At 31.6% G+C, this 12,443-nt stretch overlaps 2 protein-coding genes and 1 long non-coding RNA gene across 11 annotated transcripts; 2 read left to right on the plus strand and 1 right to left on the minus strand.

Moving 5' to 3' along the window:
* The first annotated feature begins 353 nt into the window (after nucleotides 1-353).
* KPL (kokopelli) lies at nucleotides 354-6,382 on the plus strand. 9 transcript variants are annotated; one of them, XM_083074156.1, is made up of 8 exons: nucleotides 354-790; nucleotides 941-1,018; nucleotides 1,319-4,493; nucleotides 4,599-4,691; nucleotides 4,943-5,038; nucleotides 5,120-5,452; nucleotides 5,545-5,655; nucleotides 6,137-6,382. In XM_083074156.1, exons 1-3 carry the CDS (start codon nucleotides 671-673, stop codon nucleotides 3,386-3,388), a joined length of 2,268 nt encoding a protein of 755 aa, XP_082930282.1. In that variant the 5' UTR covers nucleotides 354-670; the 3' UTR covers nucleotides 3,389-4,493; nucleotides 4,599-4,691; nucleotides 4,943-5,038; nucleotides 5,120-5,452; nucleotides 5,545-5,655; nucleotides 6,137-6,382. The 9 variants fall into 9 exon arrangements, with proteins under 9 accessions (XP_082930282.1, XP_082930284.1, XP_082930279.1 ...); XM_083074158.1 differs by having other exon boundaries at nucleotides 1,319-3,489; nucleotides 4,413-4,493; nucleotides 4,599-5,038; XM_083074153.1 differs by having other exon boundaries at nucleotides 1,319-4,691.
* Nucleotides 1,158-3,511, minus strand: LOC145957769 (uncharacterized). Its single transcript, XR_014433770.1, has 2 exons — nucleotides 3,414-3,511; nucleotides 1,158-1,442 (listed from the first exon to the last, which is right to left on the minus strand). It is a non-coding gene; the product is annotated as an uncharacterized LOC145957769 (long non-coding RNA).
* Nucleotides 6,383-8,874: 2,492 nt separating the features above from the next.
* Nucleotides 8,875-12,188, plus strand: LOC109797070 (uncharacterized). The gene is made up of 3 exons (XM_020356974.3): nucleotides 8,875-9,088; nucleotides 10,203-10,500; nucleotides 11,062-12,188. The coding sequence occupies exons 2-3, from the start codon at nucleotides 10,209-10,211 to the stop codon at nucleotides 12,057-12,059; spliced, it is 1,290 nt and encodes a 429-aa protein (XP_020212563.1). The 5' UTR covers nucleotides 8,875-9,088; nucleotides 10,203-10,208; the 3' UTR covers nucleotides 12,060-12,188.
* The last annotated feature ends 255 nt before the right edge of the window (nucleotides 12,189-12,443 follow it).

Here is a 12,443-nt window from a genome sequence, read left to right on the forward strand (position 1 = left end):
GAGAATACTATCACTATTTATGATTTGATTATTTTATGAGTTCAAGATGATTTTTTTTAAAGTATGTTATCATATATATATATATATATATATATATATATATATATATATATATATATATATATATATATATATATATATATATATATATATATATATATATATATATATATATATATGAGGAGGGTTTAAACGACATCGGTGTAACTTTTACTAAGTGTTACACTGCTCAATAACTTTATATTAAATGTGAATTTTGAAAATTTAACTGTTAAATTGAAAGTTTATATCTCTTAGATTATATATATCAAATTTTGTTAAAATAGAACAACTTGAAAGTAATCAAAGTGTTCATATTTTAGTATATTTTGAAATGTATGTATTACGTCAATTTTGTTTTATGAAAATAAAGTATTAAATCATCTTAGATTAATATAAAATTTGGAGGAAAATATTTTTTAATCAAATTTAAAAACTTGAAACTAATCATAATACCAATTAGATTAATATACTTTTATTATTTTTTATTTTAATTTTATTTTTAATAAGAGTACGAAATAGTAATAATAACAGCGTTCAACCATCATTAGCGGTTACAACTTGCAACTGCTGACAAATTTGAAGTTACGCGCTTCTTCCATTTCTCATTCGCGTTTTCTGTTTCCACGTTATGCAGCAGCGGATTCCAATGGAATTTGAGGAAGCCCACAATAATTTACGCGCTATAAGACTCTTATATAGGCTTCTCCAAGACAATAGCATCGCCTTGCAAAGTTCAAATTCAAAGGATGTAAGTGCTTTTATACTTCCATAAGAAAACCAACATAATGTGACTGCCACATAATCTTAAAGAGTTCTCTTTTGTCTTTTGTCTTCTTGCTGCTGGATTTTACTTGGACAAATCTCAGTGTTTCTATGTATATTTTCTTGTTTGTCGCAGTTGGTTGAGAGGGCACGAGATTTATTGAAAACTTTGCTGGATGTTGCTGTTGAAAGTGTTTTTGAGACTCATTTAAAGGTGCATATATGGTTGTTCATCATTATATTATAATGGGACCCTTCTTTTTATGAGTAAAAATATTGTGGATGAGATCATCATTCTTTTCCATCTTTTCTTCTATTTTTGACCTTAATCAGAGGAATAAAATGCACTTCAATAGCAATGCTTCAAATTCTTCCACCCACTGAGCCTACCAGCAGTATAAAGAATATGTGATTTCTTTTATGTGATTCTGATTCTTTTATTTAACAGACCATAGATACACAAGCAGGTATATCTAAGACATCCTTTGAACAAGAAAAACATGTGGTTGTGCAGGAGTCAAAGTCTCCAGTTTCAGCCAACATTTCCCAAAGCTCTGTAAAATATCCACTTTGCAGTAAAATGACTCCAGAGAAGGAAGATCAGACGCAGTTGCCAGAGCCGTCAAAGCTTAGCATATCTGATGATGGAGGAACAAAATGTAAAATACTATGCAGTATAGGTGAGGAAAGCAGTATGATGCAACAGAATGCAGTTAAGGCAACAAATCTATCTAATGACAATGGCGTTTTACCCAACACAGAGAGTAATCATAATAAACAACAGCATCATGATGTTAATGCTTTATACGATGATGGTGAGCGTGCAAAAGAATCGTTACGCATGTTTGATGCAAAAGATAGCGAGCAAAATGAGGAGAATAATATATCATTGATGAGTAGAATTCATGAAGCCCAAAGCAATTCTAATGCTGCCAGACAGGTTGAATATTCGGATCAGAAGGGTGATTTCTCTGGTGATTTGGTTAATGCGATCAAAAGAATTGAGTCTCGGATTTTGGCTTTCAAAATTTGTTCAAATTTAGTGAATTCCAGTAAGAGCAGTGCAGGTCATCATACTACGCATGAGGCAGCAAATTCAGACAGTCCTGTAATACAGAGAATCAATGGGGCTTCAGGAAGTCAATTGAGTTGTGGAAAGTCTCTATTGGAAGGACATAGGTTGATGAGTCAGAAGACATGTAAACCAAGTTCTAAGGGTGAAAATTTGGATTCAGCAAATGCATTTGAGGAACCCTATTTTGCTGAACATGAATCATTGAGCCAAAGTAAGATGGCAAATCAGAATTATTGCCTTCATCCTAGTGCAGAATCTGCAAAGAGCATTGATGTACCAAAGCAGATTGGTACCCAGATGGTATCAGGAGGAGAGTGGTTGAGAAGTCAAAATAGGATTCAAAGTTCAGAAGAAAGCATAACTGTTATAGACAGAGCTAAATCATTGAATAGGTTAGTTAACGCCGATGCCTATTTTGGGAGTCAAGCTAGTGAGTGTATTCAAGGTTTTAGGGTCCCTTTGAATCAAGATGGTCATACTAAGAAGCATTTCATGTTAGTAAGTAAAACAAATAGGGAAAGTATGGTAAGAAAAAATCCAGTGGCTTGGTCAAAGACTGATCAGAATCGAAAGGAAATGAGGTCTGAATCTTCCTATGCACAGAAGTCTGCACGATCCAAGTCCATTATTGCAAGGAGAGAAAAGCCACCACCTCATCAGATGGTAATGAAACCAACTCTATTGGACCAGAGATCCAGCGAGATTAAGGTAAACTCCCATCAACACAGAGACTCTTCAGTTTTGGACAACAGAAGAACTCATAAGACTGGTCATCTTGAACCACAGAAGACAAGGGCTCTACCACAACATCATGAACTGGAGGAGTCAAGCTCAAACTCTGATTCTTCTCGCTGGAATTCTCTGCAAGGCAGTGCCAGTGATTCTGAGGATTACTCCTTGCCAGATGGAACACAGTGTTCCCCATTAGGAAGGATGGTGGATGCAGCGTATGAAGGCAGTTCAGAAGAGAGTAACAATTCATATCTCGATAAGGATGATGGCCCTTCTCATAGATTTGGCGGTTTCAAATCTAATAGGCATCACCGTGAAAGGAATTCTAAGGAAACAATTGGGAAACTAAGGAGGCTAAAAAATAAGTTGGGACTAATCTTTCACCACCACCACCATCATCATCATCATCTTGATGATGATCATGGTAACACTCATTCTAGAGCAGGTCATAGACATGGCATGTGGAATTACTTGCAGAATGTCTTCCACCATAAAGACAAGCATGGGGTGCTAACAAAAAAAGATGAGAAGACAAGGAGAGGGGCTGCTGTTGCAAGAGCATTGCCTCAGAAAAACCAGGTTGGGAAGTTTCATAGACTTGTGGAAGGGGTCCTGAGACACATCCAACATTCAAAGAAACCAAAGCCTTCCAAGCTTGATGGGGTGAAGCATAGAACTAGTCAGAAGAAGTTGCTTTGGTGGCAAATCCTTCGACGACACAGGGGAGTGAAGCTGAAAAATAAAGGCCGAGTTAAAGTGGGAATTAAAAATCACTAAAGAACTTTTGAGTTAGGGTGCGCACTAGAATTTCTTCCTGGCCTCACAACTATTGCCTTCCAGCTTATGGTATTCAAGCTACAATCAGATTGCCAGAACAGGTATATCCTCTGATTTTCTTATATTTTTCTGAATATTTTGGCTCTGTTGAATGGGCGTTTTCTGATGCTTGAAATTCAATGGATATGACCTGGAGGTGATGCAGGATTTTGTCAGTGCAGGTTTCGTAAGTGCATGGTGATCCTGGATTTCTTATTATGTACGCACCATTATAATGGATATGTTTGTTATTCTGGGTACTCATAGCAGTGTCATTGCCTTTTGTGTTTATTTGAAAAATTTTAAAGGTTTGGGCTTGGCTTTAGATATTACCTTAGCTTTCCACTAAGATAGATCGAGTATTTGAAGTTGGTAACATGTTTCTCTAAACCAGGGTTTAGTGTTGCATATTTTACTTCATATTTTAAAATATGGATTTAGCAATACCAACTTCAACTTTGGTTTAGACCACTTCATCCAAGTTCATTTAATTTTGGTCACAGGATATATTGATAATTTATTACAGTTGCCAATATTCTATAGAATACTTAAGGTGCAACAAAAAGCATGACACCTTTTTATTCTTTAACTGCTATAATTATGTTCTACGCTCCCTAGTTGCAAACAAAATATGGTTTGGAAGAACATAAACAGTTGTTTAATACTCTAAGGACATATTGTTTAGTACCCTAATTTGTACGATGTCAACTGTGGAAGGATAGGAGATATTTAACCTTGTTTGATTTGAATGAAGGATAAGAGATAAAAAAGGAAAAGAAAGAAAACACGTTTATCGAGTTTTTTTTCTCTTGTTTGGTGTACAAGAAAACAAAAGAGAAAAGAAAAAGGAATATGTGGTCCAGTTCCACAACAAAATTCTTGACTTCTTTATATTATGCTGGCATAAGTTTATTATTATTATTACAATACCTGATGTTTGTTTGGTATCATACCTGGATGTATTTTTCCTATACCTTTCCAATAGATCAGATTGGCAGAGATGGAGAAATTGTAATTTGCTTACCTGGATGTTGTACTTTCTGATATTTGGATAGACAGTGAAGAGGTAATTTGCAATTTGATTTGTTTCTATTCTCTCTTCCTTTCCTCTAGCACCTAGTTATTATTATGTAGCTTCATTTAATCTTGGAATTGTTTCTTCGTAAAGAAGGTTTTGAGAAAGCTAGAGACTGTTCCGGATGGTTTTGAAAGTGTGGAAGTGATTCCTTATTTGTTTTCACGGGAAACTTCTCTTCTCGACCATGTAACCTCGCATTTAATTCTTATTCGAGCCTCTGGTGAATTTCACTTGCTATGATTATATTTAGTTCATTAACAGTGATAACTAGAAGTCTGGAACTAGGTGCTGGGATCAGATCACATTATTTTATGTGTTATTATAATAATTAGTATGATTAGTTCTAACAAAAATCATTGTCATTATTTGTTGCTTTAGAAAAGGATATTTTATTGTGTTGTGTAAGGTTGAAAAATATTATAAACCTTAATATGCAGAATGCAGTTTGGTGAGCTGGGGCAAAATAATTCTCGCCCATCCACAGCTAACAAAGCACAGTAAATTTCTGTTTATTCCAGGTCCTGGTGATGCAGGTATTGACATTGTTGATAATCACTCACACATCCTAGTTACTTCTTCATGGGCTATACATTATTTTTAGCAATTTTTTTCAGGTCGTTGTACATCTCTTCCTAAGCGTGCTTGTTGGGATGCAAGTAAAATCTCACATCATTCAAACAAGAAGATGGACATAGATTATATAATACGATTATCTCTATTGGTAGATAGATCTTTTGGGTAGAGCCATGTGTATGTGTGTGCAAACCCCGTGCACAACAGTGCTCTACCAAAATATTTAACTGAGGAGCTCCTAAAGCACATTCCTAATGCCATATTTCATAGCAATCCCAAGAAATAGTATTTTTCCGTCAGGATTTGCTGCATAAAATGCGTGGCTCATGTTTGATTCCTCCTTCTATGGAAGAAACGATGATCATTTTCAGCATGTAATTTGTCTCTCTTGTTTGTTTTCTACTTTATAGATATGAAATTTGTTTTTAGAATCGGAAAACTAATGGACTGTTGGTTTGAATTGCAGTTTGTTGCTACTATGACACATCAGAGTCACCTGTGTCCGCTCCCTTTAACTGTACAATCCATCATCTGGAATTACCTCCATTGCCTTCATCTTTATCCATCTCCACACACGGTATTGCTCTTATTAGATTTTTTTTTTCCTTTGAGATAAAGATGTTTTGAGAATAGCAAAAGCTTCTTTGCACACTGACTATTCTAATTTTTGGGTATAGTGTCACAGAAAAAAGAGTGGCTGATTAAATAAGTATGCAATTCTTGAATGGTTGAATCTCTAATACTCATTTTGAATTTTTATTTTCAATCTTCTTGGGGGTTAATAAATAGTTGGTTTTGTTAGAATGCAGTGGAAAAATTCAGTTTATCTTTGAGTCACTATATTTTTTTTATCTTTATGTAATAATATAACTTGAACAGTTTAACTTAACTTTTTTTTTTGAGAAAGGGAAACCAAAATTTATTACCAAAACTAGAAAAAAAAAAGTGTACAGGTACAAGACTGTTAAGAATCCGACATATACAATTTATTATATTTGATGTCTCAAAGTGCGAAGAGAATGTTCAGTGCTGATATTTTTGGTGACATTTTGATGCAGATAGTGTTAGGTGATATAAGTCAGCAGAAAACTTTCAAGTACTCCGGAATCTTGTTTTAATAGCGGTTCTTTTGCAATTGACAGCAATTTGTGACATACCTTCCTTCTTCTCAAGAAGTTGAATTGTCAGTCTTGTAAACTGAGCATAGTGTCATCTTCTAACCATGAACATCTCAGACTTCACTATTCTTTCATCGGAATTGTTGGTTTCTCCTCTTGGAAAACGTAATTATATTGTTTCTTATAGATTAATCTTGGAAATTTTTATACTAGGTCGTAGATATCTAATCTAGTTGAAACAGTTTATTTTTTTATTTAATAAATAAATAATATTTATCAGCAGATATTACATAAGATGTATTTTTCAAATAGAATTAATCTATAGGTCAATTTAGTGGTATGTGATAAATTGTGAATTAGCGAAAATCAAACATTATTAATGTAAAATATTGATGCATGAACTAATTTGACTAACAAAAATATTTAAAGACTAAAGTGAAACTTTTAAAATTTAAGGAACCAAATCTAAAACCTAAAATAAAAATAAAAGATCTGAATTTTATTTTAGTTTTAAGATCAAAATAAAAATTTAACTTATTTGTAATTAAGATTAATAAGATCAGATATAATATTAAATATTAAAAGAACTGAAATATTTATCAATTTAACGAGAGTAAAGCATTACTTAATGGTTTTCTTTTATAAAGTTATTCATAACCTTAATATCAGTTTTACGTGCACTAAATTTGAAAAATGAATAATTAGAACATAAATAGATGAAATTTCAATCTCAACTACAACTTATCCTATTTTTATAAAAAAAAAAAAATCTCAACTACAACTTATATAAAGTAATTAATATAGTAAATAAACTTAAAGTAAAACAATCATTGAATACAAAATAAAAACAATAAATGAACTTAAAATAGAATAGTTGCATGCTGCATATTACTTGCTGTCAGTTATTAAAATTTAAGTAGACATTGAATTAAATCAAATAATATATAATACTTGTTGGACCAATCATTGAAATTAAAAAAAAAAAATTGTCAAAATATAAGTTTACTTGCTAGTATATGTTAATTTAATTATTTGCTAACGTGCATTCAAGACAAAACATATTTACATATAATTTTTAATTTAATTTTTTTTGGATCGCTTTTACATTTTTAAACAATAAATTAAACTGAAGTTCATGATTTAAGAAAATAAAAAATTAAGTAACAGTTAATTTTCAAATTTTGTCACTGAATTTCATTTTTTTGGTTGATTTTAATTTTTTTGATCTGAGTTAAATTTAATTTTGAACACTAACAATAAAAGTTGAGACTTAATATTGTATTGATGTGGTAATGTAAATAAATTATTTTTTAATACATAAGCACTTGCAAGTATATTTTATATGATATATGGTGCTTAAATTTAAGGAATTTCTTTTGTCATGTAGACATGCTTCAAAGTGTCAATGATCTACTAACATCATATACTCAATTAATAAGGTGACTTAATGTATAAAAGTTGAATGATAAAATATATAATTTTAAAATTTAAATGTCATTATATTTAAAATAAAATTTTTTAGTCTCTATATTTATTTTTTTAATTATTTTTAGTCTTTATAATTTAAGATAAATCTTTTAATAAGTCAATAACTATATTTTTAAAAATATGTGCAAACCTTTTTTTAATTTGTATGATAAGTTTTCTTTTTTAATTTCTATAATAAAAAATATTTTACTCTATTATTAATAAAATTTAGAGTTTAAAATAAGAAAAAAAAAATTAACTGAAGGATAACTCATACATATTCATGTACACTAACTTACACTCATGTACAAATTTTAATGAAAAAATATAATCTTATAATTTTTAAAAAATATTTCATATATCTCATTTGAAGTATTTTAAATAATCAACTATGACCATAAAGGAAAAAAAAAAACCAAAATGCAACTACTAGATTTTTTATTTTTGATTTGTTGATTTCGTACAAAGAAGAAATGTAAAATGTAAAATATAATAAAAATGTAAAAATATTGATAGTTTGATTATTTGTATTTACAAAATTATTTATTTAATTAAATTTTTAATCATGAAATATATATATATATATATATATATATATATTTATTTATTTATTTACTATATCATATAGATAAATAGATTAATCTATCATGTCTAACAATTTTTTTTATAAGTTTAAAGCTTATTTTTTTTAAAAAATAAATAAATTTTAAAAAAAATCTAAACCCAACATTTTTATTTAATAAGTTAAGTTAGATTAGATTTTAAATAAGTCAAGTCATATTGTTTAAAGCTTAATCTATTCTTATTCTTAACTGCGATATTCATTGTTCAAATATTTTTTTACCTAAGAAAAACATTATCATGTATTCATGTCAAAATGAAATATTATAAAAAAAATTTAACGATAGAGACTAAAAAATTAAAAAATTTATAAATATAAAAACTAAAAATATTTATATTAAATTATATGATTAAAAATGATTGAAATTAGAACCAAAAGATTTATTTTAAACTATACAAATTAAAAATTAAATAAAATTATATAGATTAAAATTAAAAAAATAAAAGAATGAATGTGCAATTAAGTCTAAAATACAAAATTCGTACTAAATATCATTTTTTCTTAAGTCAAATACTCAACAAACAACACTATCTAAACAAAACCCTTAATTCCTATAACAGATAACAAAAAACCCTTAATTCTTCCTGGCCTCATTAAAATTCCGGCCCATGGGCTCAAAGCCTGAATCAGTGACCGCATAGCCCGTCCGGGCTCAGTCCGAAACTTACATACCCGAGATTCTGTTCTTAGTCCCTTGTCTCCGGTTCAAACAGTTTCCGTCTCTTTCTGCTGCTTCGCTCTCTCTGAACTTTCATTGACGCTAGCAACCACCTTCGGCACGCTTCGTGTAACAGCACAATCAGGTAACACTAAACACGTCTTTCACCGATTCTTATCATAACTTTGTATATTTTGGTTCATCAATTTTTAATTTTTTTCACACTACAATCACGACTTTTCTTTCATTCAATACATGGTTGCCAAATTGACGCGAGGCCCGTTATTCTTTGTTCTGGGCTTCGTGTTTTAAATTGAATTTCAATGGTTAGAGGATGTAATAGAGGACTTTCGATTTTTTAGTTAATTTTTGTGTGGTTGAGATCTGTGGAACTTGAAATTGAAAAGTTGAAAAGTAAGCGGAAGTTTTGGTATTTGTAGGAATTTGAGTGGAGTGGAGAGAATTTGAGTTTATGTTGAAGAAATTCAAAATGAAAAAGATGAAAAAGGGTTATCGATGGAATTATAATTGTTAATTAAGAGATTATCGTTTTATTTAAAAATAATGATGATGATAAGATACAAATACTCTGGATAATAAACCAAATTGGGAAAACCATGTTTGTATTGTAGCAAACAATTAAGGTCTAGTTGCTGTTTGCATATTTATCTTGTGTTAGAGATTAGAGACAACTGACGGAAATTGGTTCTAATCGAAGGGCTAGTCCCTCACAATGTGGCAAACCAAGGTTTGAATTTCTGTTCTTGAAATAGGTGCGTGTATGTTAAGAGCTCAACCATATCTTGAACAGGATTGCCTCTGTAGCATAATTTACTGGCTTTAACTTGCACAATTTCATAATTCACAGTGGTAAGCCGGATGGTCAATGGTTCAATTTCTTAAGAGTTGGAATCATTAAGATTAGGCCTTACACGATTTGAAAGCTCTTCTGCTTCTTCTTGTATTGCATCATATAAGATCTCTCTCTTCCTTTATTTTTTTTTTCCCTTTTCTTTAATTGTTACAGAATGTAAGATCTCTTGGTTTGGTTGTGACTACTAACTAAAATACTGAGCGGTTGAGTTTGCTTTATTTAAATATAAAGATGCCAGTGTTTAAAGGCTTGGTTGTTGTTTTCGATGTGTAGTAGATGCCAGTGTTCAGGCCTATGTGAACCCATTTCTATTTGTGTAAGCAATGTCTTTTGTATTTGAAATTATGAATTGCTTTGCTAAGTTTAGTTGATATTTGTTTAACAGGATAAAATGACAAATGAGAATACAACAAACATTGAGATAGATTATGAATATGAAGATTGCAATAATTCCAAGCGCCCAAAAATGACTTCTAAAGTATGGGAAGAAATGCAGCGAATTCAAACAAATGAAGGCAGCAAAGTTCTGTGCAGGCACTGTGGAAAACTGTTGCAAGATAACTGTGGAACTTCTCATTTAAAGCGTCATTTGATGATATGCCCTAGGCGTCCTAAACCACTGGATATTATTACTCAAGATTCAATGTCTTCAGTGTGTCTTAGAGGTTCCGGTAGTGCCAGAGGTAAGCATTATCTTTGTTCCCCCAAATTGATGTATTACCAATTTTCTTGACTCATTTAGCTGCCATATAGCTGATCAAGTTTCATTATAATATTTTGTGGTAGATAGACCCAAATAAAAACTTGACTTATTAACGATTGAAAAGGTTTAAAAAATTGCAAAGGACATAGCATCAAGTGGTTATATTTCAGAGCTTTTCTTTCAAGTATAGTTGATCACATGCACATGAGTCTGTTATGTTGTTGTCTGCCTTAAGTCACCCTTACAACTTGGTAGTTTACAAACTAATGCAACACATGGTAGCCATGGTAGAGTAAGAGATTGATTTAGACAACATTTACTAATGGCTTTAATGCTAAATTATAATATTTGGTAAGGAGTAATTCTTTGCTATATCTATGGTAGCAGCTTTAGAAACTTGATTTCCTGTCCTGTGTTCTGTAATTACATTTTGTATTTCTTCCAATTGGAATGTGGCTGTGCATGCTTTTACCAATTGTTCATAGAAAACACATTTGGATTACCTTTCATTACCACCACTATATTTTTTCTTATTTTGTAGATTCTGGATTAAACACAGTGCTTATGGTTCGCCCATTGAAGGTTGAACCTGAATCACAAGTCCCGAGTTATTGTCAGACTTCAATTATTCGAGCTCCAACTGCTATTGCATCCATTGAAAATTCGCCCAGTCCCATACAAGAACTACATCCAAAAACTAGTTCCTCTATTGTGCTGTCTAGCATTGAGTCTCCCAAGAATCAAGGGGAACTGACTCTCGATGATGTAGAAATGAAAGCATTTTATGCTTCTCTCGATGCCGAGACCCCAGTTATGTCACCTTCCCAAGATACCACAGTCATTACTGAATCATCCAACACCACACCTTGTGAAGAGACTAAGAAAGCTTTGAAAACACTGCAAGACCTTCTCTCCAAAGACTTCTCTGATCTATTGCATACTGGACAATCTAGTACCATCAAATCTGCCATAGAATACCTTTCCAAGTTGTCTGCAGACGATGGAATCTCAGCAGAAATGAGGTTGTTGATATTAGAAGTTTCTAGAGAATTCACTCGCTGGAGTTGCGACTACAACGATGCTAGTAGGAAAATAGACTCTGCCAGCACCAACATCTCGAAAGCGGATAAACTAGAAGAAAATCTTGAAGCTAACAAGAACGAGTTCAAGGAAGTTTTGTCCTTAGAGAATGAGTTAAGCAACCAGTTATCATGTTTGGAGAAAAGAAAGAAAGAGCTTGAAGAGCAAATAAATGCAATTAAAGCTAACATTTCTGTTTTTCAAACGGCTAGGATAACAAGTACTAAGAGGAAAAGGGAAGTTTTCGAAGAAGCAAAGATTCTCAAAGCACAAAGAGATGATTTGAGGGAACAAGTGCCTCACTTGAGAAATGAGTTGGAAGTTGCCAAGAAAAACCAAGCACATATTCGAAGTGAATGGTCAAAGCTTGGAGAAAAATTTACGAAAAGCTTGAATGGGATGAATTGTGAGAACTTGGATGATAAATCCGTCCAGGATTGTCAGGAAAATTGCATTTAACAAACTTGAATTTCGATTTTAACTAATATCATTACCTTCATACCAACTCCATGACGAGCTAAAAATAAGCTCTGATATTTGTTATACCTCTGGTGAAAAATGAAGCATTTTTTTTACCAATGCTTTTAATTTCATGATCATCTATAATAAATTAAAAAAGAGAAAATAGGCTTTGTTGTCATCCAAATTATCATGCATGGTAAGTTTGTTAACTTTTACAATAAGTATCTTAAAAGTCGTATTATTAATAAGTTTTGATGATTTGATGGTGTAAAATAGGGGAAAATTGATTATAATTTATGAATAAGTTTAGGTGATTCCAGATTGTTATACATGCATGGAACAACTTTGTTAAATTCAATTTAAGCTTGGATTTGTGTGTGA

Source organism: Cajanus cajan, chromosome 1 (assembly GCF_000230855.2).
Source record: "Cajanus cajan strain Asha chromosome 1, NIPB_CcT2T_4, whole genome shotgun sequence".
NCBI classification, from domain to species: Eukaryota; Viridiplantae; Streptophyta; class Magnoliopsida; order Fabales; family Fabaceae; genus Cajanus; species Cajanus cajan.

Excerpts from the sequence above, each read along its gene's own strand:
- KPL (XM_029271082.2), top strand. The coding sequence starts at position 671 with ATGCAGCAGCGGATTCCAATGGAATTTGAGGAAGCCCACAATAATTTA. Across the intron at positions 791-940 it reads AAAGTTCAAATTCAAAGGAT|TTGGTTGAGAGGGCACGAGA; the intron begins GTAAGTGCTTTT and ends TGTTTGTCGCAG. Across the intron at positions 1,019-1,318 it reads TTTTTGAGACTCATTTAAAG|GAGTCAAAGTCTCCAGTTTC; the intron begins GTGCATATATGG and ends GTGGTTGTGCAG.
- LOC109797070 (XM_020356974.3), top strand. The coding sequence starts at position 10,209 with ATGACAAATGAGAATACAACAAACATTGAGATAGATTATGAATATGAA. Across the intron at positions 10,501-11,061 it reads AGGTTCCGGTAGTGCCAGAG|ATTCTGGATTAAACACAGTG; the intron begins GTAAGCATTATC and ends CTTATTTTGTAG.